At 37.5% G+C, this 9795-nt stretch overlaps 1 protein-coding gene across 1 annotated transcript; it reads right to left on the bottom strand.

Annotated features, from left to right (window-relative positions):
• Window positions 1-4556: 4556 nt before the first annotated feature.
• On the bottom strand, window positions 4557-6659 carry LOC114269942 (cytochrome P450 89A2). The gene has a single exon (XM_082903116.1). The coding sequence runs from the start codon at window positions 6323-6325 to the stop codon at window positions 4703-4705; it is 1623 nt and encodes a 540-aa protein (XP_082759242.1). The 5' UTR covers window positions 6326-6659; the 3' UTR covers window positions 4557-4702.
• Between the last annotated feature and the right edge of the window lie 3136 nt (window positions 6660-9795).

Genomic DNA, 9795 nt, shown 5'->3' with positions numbered 1-9795 from the left:
TTGAAACATGATGAGGAGAGTGGCAGTGCCTACATTTCCTTGCAAATACATTGATGTGCCTCTGTTGTTCTCTGTTGCAGCAAAACCAGAAGCCTGGAGAAGCAACTAGCCGACTGGCCAGTTGCACTAGCTGACCGGCCAGTTAGAGTGGCTGGCAACCCCCTTTTGTGGCTGGCAGTCCACCAAGATGATCCTGTTTTGGAGCAAAAACAGTGTGGAGTTTGGTTCAATGTTCAGAAACCGAGGTGAGTTTAAAGGCAAAGCAATGGGTTTCTGAGCGGACGCCAACCGAGCATGCATGTCTCCCTCGCCTGCGAGGCCATCTTCTCTTTATTGCTTTATTAGTTAGTTGATTCTAATTATTTCAATGTGTTGTAATTAATTAGCTTAGAAAATTAATTAATTTAATTGCTTTAATTAGCTTAGATTAACTAGTTATTCGATCTAATTGATGTTGTAATATTTAATTAGCTAAGTCAGTTAAATTAGTTAATTTGTAATAAGTAGCTTAATTAGCGTAGCTAGTTAACTCATTCGGACCCTTCGTCGAGAGGGCAAATGTTGTAATAAGGGTGAGTGCGTGTGTGCATGTTTTGCAACCCCACGTCTTTCTCCCATTTATTTATCCGCTTTCGGTGATTAGATTAGGGCATATCTCAATTAGCATACCTCATGCTTGCATGTTTGCATCATTCATTTGTCATGCATGCACCGGCTTCGACGCATTATTCAAACTACATCGTATTTCAATACCTATTTGAATACATGTATCAAATTGTTGCATTCATATGCCATCTTAGATAGCCGAGCCTATTTAGTTGCATTATTGCATTTATTGCATTAGGCACTTAACATAGTCAGGATCATGTATATTTCTAACTAGTTTTCTGTTTTGACTTGGAGTACACTGTAAGTGTTTATACTTTAGCATCCTTGCACGAGTGTGAGTGTTGCTATAATAGCATGCTTGCCATTTGGCTATGTGCTTATATGCTAAACTGTATGAATGCCTGTGGATGAAAGTTTTATTACTTGAATTGGAACAATTCATCAAAATGTGAGTTTTAAACCCACTTTGTGAAGTGACAAATCATCATGTTTTAAGCCCACTTGAGGGTGGCAAATCCGCACTTTAACTTATTTGCAAGTAGCACTTTCAAACTATTTTCGAAAACAAACATGAAATGTTTTGTTCCAATTCTTGCGATTTAGTCTATACTTGTATGCTGCGCGTATCACATAGTAAAGATAGATAATAATCGGATAAGAACACATGAGGTTTATAAAACAACATATCATGCTTAGTAGAGGCCGATCCTTTGATCGGGCGATGGAGAGTGCTTATTTCAGGACCTTCCCCTCTCGTACCCAAGTTCTCGAGCCGAGGCAACTTTGGTGATGACGAACACGTGGCTTGTGGTACGAGTCAGGGTTTCTTAAATTTTTCAAAAAAAAATATTTAGGTGGCGACTCTATAATCTGGCAAATCAGTCCATGTTTGGCGCTTTTTGATTAAAATCGATTTTCCAAAACGATTTGCCGGATTTGGACTCTGGTGATTTATTAGTCTTACATTACATTTTGTGAGATTAAATTTAGAACCGTGACAAGAGTTCGAACTGTAGTAGGTAGAACCCATTTCGTGCCCTCTCCGAAAAGGGAGCACGCGGAGGAAGTTCGAGTAGTCCACAGGTTACCGGAAGGACGGTTGTCGACGGTAAAGGGCTGCCAACGGTGGAAACAGTTGCCATAAAAGGGAGAGTTGGGCGTTCAAAGAACAGGAATATAATTGGTATTAAGGTGGAGGTTCTAAGAAAAGATGAAAGGGTTTTAATTATGTGAGTGACGGTTTCAAAGTAAATACGTTAAGATATTAAGCAGCCTTTTTTTAAAAAAAATCTTTCTCATCTGTTCTAAAGTGAACGATTTATTTCTTGCAACCTGGCATGCTTGACTCACAGTAGCAACCATGGACCCCGAGAATATAAGCTTTAAGGACATGCCAATCTATAACTTGATGGGGTTAAAAAAAAATAAATAAATAAAAAACAAAGAAGTCAGGATTTGACAATTGTAACAACATAATAAAAAATTTTAAATTTTAAATTTTGTCAATTTAAATCTTAAACTTTTGATTTATTTTCAATTTGAACCATTAATTTATTTTTATTAAGCAAAATCAACGAGAAAAACATATTTTAGTCTTTAAACTACATGTAGATGTATATAAAATGTTTGAAATATCCTTCTCGTTGAGCTTAATGATTAAAATATTATTTTTTTTGTCTGTTTTACTTAACAGAAACAAGTTAATGGTTTAGATTGAAAACAAATCAAAAGTTTAAAGTTTAAATTGATAAAATTAAAAATTTAAGATTTATTTTATTACAAAAGTCAAATCGTGGAATTTTTTTTTTTAAATTACCCTCAGTTGATTAATTGGAAATGCTGAAATTCTTCGGAAGCTTTAACTGTGAAACAAAACAAATCAGCGTCATGTGTCCTTTAGTAGGATCTTACCAAAAGAGCAGCAAATAACATTTTTTTTGTTTTAATTCGAAGGAACTAGAAGGGGACTAACGCCACGTTGGGGAATAGACTTTTTTTTAATAATTTTTTAATTTTTTATTTATAATATGATATATATAAAAATAAAAAAATAAAAATCAAATATGTTTGAGATAACTTTTTAGTTTTTTATAAAAATATGTGCAAAAAATAAAGAGAAAATGAAATCTTTAACTTTTTGATATAAGTTATTGAGTTTTTAATTTTTTTAATAATTATTTCACTTTTAAACTAAAAATATTAGCAAATAAGACCTAAGCGCTAAGCCCTAACAAAAGTGACCCAGAGAGGTCAACTAACAACAGGCCCCCCCATATGTGAGGGGCTTATCTAGAACAACAGGGCTCATCTTGAACAATTTCTATACTATCTGTCTGCGCATTAATTTCCTTTCTTGCACATATGCTTGATTGATTACAGTTACATCTTCTCCTTAAGGCTCTGCACTCATTCACTGTTTCCTTGAAAAGAAGGAGAGTGGATTGGGCCCTTTCTTGAAGGGCGTAAGCTTTCTCTGAGTCTGTTTTAATCTCTGTTTGGTTGTATCCTTCTTCATGAATGATAGTGAGGCCTCTGCAAATGTCCTAAATTTATGTGCAAGGCTACTGTAAAATCCCTAAATAACATTTTAATAATATATAAACTCTATTATCCTTCACAAAAAACTCAACATGACAAAATAACAAAAACAAAGCCCACATCTCTGTAACCACTATTTTCAGTATCATGCACATCTTTGCACATACTACACCAATTTCCAAGCCACAAAATTTGGATGGACAAAATTATCCATAAAATTTTTCCCAAGCGGCTGTCTAAAAAATAAAAATAAAAACCAAACAGTAGAAGGCGTTTAGAGCTCTAAATCACTTCCCAAGAAAAAGAAACACCTAAGCTATCCTAAACAGTATGCTGCAATGACTTGATTTCAAATATCCTAAACTTAGACCATGTTTGGTAACACAATAAAATAATTAAAAATGAATACATTATGGAGTAATTTTGTGATCAAGTCCATTGTGAATGTTCTTCCAAATATCTCCCATACATCTCCGAATCAAATGAGCCACCCTCCCAATGTCAAACCATGTTAGCAATTACCACCCTTCCATAAGTCTTCCAATTATATAATTGTTTGTGTTTATTTCATTTCAAATTAAAAATCACCATAAAAATTTGTAATTTTAAATATGTTAATGTGGCAGATAAGTGATTTTCTTCACAAAGTGCTCACGAAATAAATATCTATTAAATTTATGTAATAAACAAAAACTAAATCTGGGATTTTTTTTATGTATTAGATATGGAATGAAATTCATATCCATGATTTTGATTTATTTTTTTGTTTAACCAGAATTATGTGTCATTTTGGAAACCAAAATAAAAAGTCACGTTTTTGTCAAAAGGTCAAAAAACGCAAGTGGCAAAAACGCAACAAAATTGGTTTGGGAAGTTATAAAAACGCAAGTGTGAAATTACAAATTGAGACCTATGACAAAAAAAAAAAATAATAATTTTTTTTATGTTAGATAAGGATATTTTGGTCATTTTAATTTGATCTGACACCATAAACAAATATTAAACTAAAAAGCTAAAAGTCAACTTTTTACTAATTTCCCAAATCACTTTCTAAAAAGCTAAAAAACTTAATAAAAAGTCAAAAATAACCTTTTTATCAATTTCTCAAAACACTCCACATGTCAAACGCAAGTATTTTTTACCTTATTCTAGGAACGTAAATCTAAAAAGTGACACCCCTAATTATATAATTCAATTAACGGAATGAACCGATAAAAGTTAAAACTAAATCGACCATATAAGAAACAAACCCATGAACAACTAGGCTACCCGTCATGGTTATACACGGTTGCCCTTCGCCGACAACTGCATACAACAAAATCATGGAAAAGATCAAAGCAAAAACCAAGAAAAAAAACACATACACACACACACAAAGTTGCGTATTATCATCCATCTTACTCTGAAAGTGGTTCAAGATATAGGTGGGTGTACATTACAAAAATACATGTATATGCATTACATTGTGAATTCAAAGTAGGATATATATGTATTACATTGTGAATTCAAAAATACATATATACGTATTACTAGTGTGTATTTATTTGTTTATCCCTTAGCCTCTAGGGGAGATGTGTGCCCGTAGTGGATTCTTCATCACAATAGTGAATTCTTGTTTCTCTGATAAATCCACATCTCTATCATTTCCATCCGCAGCCGTCCATTCAAAATACCAAACCAAATTGGCCACAAAATATTCCAAGTGAAGCAGAGCCAAACCACTCGCCGGACAAATCCTCCTCCCGGCCCCAAATGGCATCATCTTGATCTCCTTGCTCCCTGTTACATCGAACACCACCGTCGCTTCCCCTTCCCCTCCTCCATTGCCACCGCTATTTGTCAAGAACCTCTCAGGCTTGAACTCCATGGGCTCATCCCATACCTTCGGATCCCACCCCATCTCCGCCACCATGAAATTTACCATCGTACCCTTGGGCACTTGATAGCCTTCCAACTCCACATCTTTAGTCACCGTGTGAGGCAGCACTAAGTGCCCCGGTGGATGACGCCTCAACCCTTCTAATACCACAGCTTTTAAGTATGACATCCTATGTAGATCCTCCTCATTTATTACGAGGAGGATTTCCTTTTCTTTTTTCTCTCTTCCTCCGGGCAGGGGCGGTGGCAGGCCCACTACCCCAATAATCTCTTCGTACAACTTGGACTGAACCCGAGGGTACTTTACCAGGTTAGCCATGATCCACTGCAAAACAGTCGATGTAGTATCAGTGCCCGCGTTGAGAAACTCGCTGCATAGGGTCACCATCTCACCATTGTTGAGCTTTCTCTTCTCGTCGGGCAGTTCAAGATCCACCAACGTATCCACATATGCCACCACGCTCGCGTCTTCTTCTTGGTTCCCTTGTCGTCGTTGTTTCACAACGTCGACTCGGGCTTCTATAAGAGGAATCAGCACTTCCTCTTGATCCCGGCGCATCCGCAAGAGCTCATTCCAGTGGTTGCGAAACACAATCTTCCCTAATTTGGGCAAATAGTTGAGTATATTGAAGCGACTAGACCTCAATAGCATCGCGCGCTGCACCGTTTCGATTTGTGTAATTTGCTTCTCATCAAGCCTATCACCAAAACACATGAGTACTAACAAGCAAAACATAGCGTACTGGAAATGATCCACCACCTTCACCGCTTTCGCCGAGGAGTCCTCAGCGGAATTCAGAAGGCGGTGGATCAAAATTCCAAGAACCCATTGGCGGGCATGGGTATACGATTTGACGCGGGAGGGGTGGAGGATCTCGGAGGTGAGGTTGCGGCGGAGGAGGCGCCAGGTGGGGCCGTAGGCGGCGGAGCTGATATTGTGTTGGTTGCTGCTGACAATCCTGTCGGTGCCGATGGCCTTGGGGCGATCTGAGAAGTGGGCACCGTTTTGAATAAGGGCATGGTGGGCGATGGAGTGGCTGCTGACGAAGATGGCGGGACGAGGCCCTATCCGGAGGGTGATGATGGGGCCGTACTTGCCCCGGAGGTCTCGGACAATTTGTTCAATATCCGATAATGACTTGCGAAGCCATAGGAAGTTTCCAATCACCGGCACAGTAGCGGGGCCCGGAGGGAGGTTCTTGTTGGATGAGGAAGAAGATGGGGAGAGGATTAGATTGAAGAGAGATTTGATGAGAGCAGAGATGCATAGGGTAGTTATGATGATGAACCAGATCCCCATCTCTCTTTTTTCCTTTATTTTTTTTCTTCCCCTTTTCCCTGTGTTTGTGTGTGTGTGGAGTGGAGAAGTGAGGTGAATTTATTCAAACCGACAAAAAAAAGAGGGGGTGAATTTGACCTATTTTGCTCTATATTTCTTGCTCGCTATGGTAAGGGGTGTGAATACGAATTAAAAAAATTACCTAATTTATTATTTGGATTACGTAGTTGATTGGTATGGAAGGAAACAATTTCTTTTGACGTTGGCAATTCAAATAGAATAAATGAATATAATTTTGATTTTAGTAAAAATCGAAAAATAAGGAAACATTATAAATAAATGATATTTGGGAAAAGCAATAGCAGGAGGTTTATGAAAAAAATAAAGAATAATGTTTGGGAGCCACAATTTGTGTGGCTCAAATGGCTCAAAACTGCCAAAACGACGTCGTTTTGGCATGTTTTGTGCTCAAAACGACGTCGTTTTGGCAGTTTTGAGCCATTTGAGCCACAAAAATTGTGGCCCTCTACCATTGCCCAAAAATAAATCAGACTGTTCTTTTCGTCAACAAGAGTCTAATGAGGGGTTTTGACTAAATTTTTTTTATACCTAATATTATAATAGGTCATAATCAAAGATCACGACTCAAACATATAAAAAAATTTTAAACAATAAATTGTTTGTCAATTTTATATATGCAAATAAAAGTAAAATATGCATTTTAAAAATTAATTTATTATATTAATTTTTCCGTTAGTTGACTTAACGGTTGATTAACATAAGGATTAAATTGTAATGAAAGTTTAAATCTTAAGGAAGGGATGTAATTTCTAGAATGTGAAGAGGGTAGTTGTATTAAAGACAAATTTCAAGGGGCGCCAATATAATTTACTCACGATATTATTGTAATGACTATAGTTGCGAAAGTTTTAGAATTTTTAATTTATTAGCAAATTACTTGTGTTTGAAGTTGTTTGGGAAGTAGATTAGTTTTTTGACTTTTTAGTTTTTTTGATTATTTTAGCCTGGAGTTAAAAAGTCTGGTTTGGGAAGGACTTTTAGCTTTTTTGACTTTTTTGTGAGAAAAAGAATGTAATGATTATGGGTTAGGTGTAATATTTTGTCTTATTAGACTAAAAAGTTTATTTTGTTTTTTGTGATTAAAATAACTAAAAAAGTCCCAACCAAAGCTTTCCAAATGAAGCCTCATAACACAATTTACAATAATTAAAATCAATTATTCTCATACAATTAACCTATCTCTCCCCTTCCGCTCTTAATTTATACGCAATCACAATCTATTTTAGATGAGTAAAAAAATATATTGTAAAGAAAATCTAACAAGTCAGAAATTAACAAAATCATTATCATATTTTAAAAGAGAAGAAGCCATTTCTCTTAGCAATGAAAGGATAACATACTATCTATCTATATTATATATTAAGTCAAATAGCCTTTTTAATCAAGAGTCTTTGGAGTGCTTTAATCCTTCATAATAAATTTTTGAATTTTTTACAATTAAAAATAAATTTAAGGGTATGTTTGGTTTGTATTTGGGGGATGAGTTTTAGAAAAAAATTTCTAAAAAATTGTTTGGTTTGAGTTTTTCTCAAAAAAATTTCAAAATTACTTTCTCTCTCTTACACATCAATCAATCAATTTTTCTCTCTCATCTCTCATTCTCAATCACTTTTTCTCCCACACACATTTACTCAAATTCTCTCAAAATATCAAATCATCCCAAACTCCAAAAAAAACAACTCTCCCAAAATATACAACCAAACAAACCAAAAAAATTTCTAAACTCTTTCTCTCAATTTTTTTTTCAAAAATAACTCTCCCAAAAACAAAACAAACAAGCCCTAAAAATTCTATTGGCTAACTCATTAAACTAAACATTTTTCAAAATATAAATAATTTCATAATTTATGACTTTCAAGAGGAACGATAAATAAAAGGAGGGGGGAGGAAACTTCTTTTCTAGGGCGAATTATATTAACAGTTCCTATAGTTTAGATCTCGTGTCACTTTGATCCCTGACTTTTCAATTGTGACACATTTGATTATGAATTTTGAATCTTATTCCAAATAAGGACAATTGAAGATACTATCGCTTAATTTCAAGAGTAAAGCAGTTAATTTGATAAATATAAACTAATTTGACAAAAATAAATGTCAAAAAAATATCTTGAATTTTTAAAAATTATTTTTACCCACCAAAGACAAAATTATATAAAATTGATAAATCTTTTATGCATTTATTTATTTTACCAAATTAATTTTTATCATGTGTTTGGATGATGATTATGTAATATGTTGTTGTTAGGCTTTTAATGTGTAATCAATTATTTAGGGTGCGTTCGGTAACATTTACGTTTTCAGTTTATATTTACAAAAATTTTATAAACTAGTTTTTGATTATTTTTTGTTTATTTTTAGAAAAATATAAATTACAAACGCGTTTGATAATTGATAAAATGTTTAAAAAAATTTAAAAATATAAAAAAGAGTAAGAAATGGCAAGTGGCGGCGGAAGACGGCGGTGAAAAGTGGTAACGGTGGGTGGTGGGTAGCTGGTGGTGGTAGGTAGGTGGTAGTGGTGGGTGGGTGGGTGACGGTAGTGGGTGGTAGCGAGTGGGTGGTGGTGGTGGTGGTAGGTGGTGGGTGGTAGTGGCAGGTGGGTGGCGGATGGTGGTGGTGGTGGTGGGTAGGTAGCCGGTAGTGGTGATGGGTGACGGTGGCGGGTGGTAGCGAGTGGGTGGTGGTGGCAGGTGGGTGGCGGATGGCGGATGGCGGGTGGTGGTGGGTGGGTGGCGGGTGAGTGGGTGACGGTGGCGAGTGGTGGGTGGTAGCGAGTGGGTGGTGTGGCGGGTGGTGGCGGCAGGTGGGTGGCAGGTGGTGGTGGTGGTGGGTGAGCGGGTGGCGATGGCTAGTAGTCGGTGGTAGCTAGTGGGTGGTGGTGGTGGTGGTGGTGGTGGGTAGTGGGTGGTGGTGGCATGTGGGTGGCGGGTGGGTGACGGGTGATGGTGATGAGTGGTGTAGCGGGTGGTGGCGGCAGGTGGGTAGCAGGTGGTGGTGGTGGTGGGTGGGTGGGTGACGATGGTTGGTGGTCGGTGGTAGCTAGTGGGTGGTGGTGGTGGTGGTGGTGGTGGGTAGTGGGTGGTGCTGGCAGGTGGGTGGCGAGTGGGTGGGTGGTGGTGGTGGTGGTGTATGGTGGTGGCGGGTGGGTGGCAGGTGGGTGGTAGTGGTGGGTGGCAGGTGATGGATGGTGGTGGTAGGTGGGTGGTAAGTGGTGGTGGCAAGTAAGTGGCGGGTGGTGGATGGTAGCGGGTGGATGGCAGGTGGGTGGTGGTAGTGGGTGGTGGTGGCAGGTGGGTGGTGGGTGGTGGTGGAGGAAGACGGTGATGGAAAATGGTGGCGGGTGGTGGCTAGTGTTGGGTGGTAAAAAAAAAAAAAAAAAACAGAAAACTCAAAATGGAAACACATTTTTT

The sequence above is a fragment of the Camellia sinensis genome, chromosome 13 (assembly GCF_055761805.1).
Source record: "Camellia sinensis isolate YWXY chromosome 13, ASM5576180v1, whole genome shotgun sequence".
NCBI classification, from domain to species: Eukaryota; Viridiplantae; Streptophyta; class Magnoliopsida; order Ericales; family Theaceae; genus Camellia; species Camellia sinensis.
This window is presented reverse-complemented; position numbering and strand designations above follow the sequence as displayed.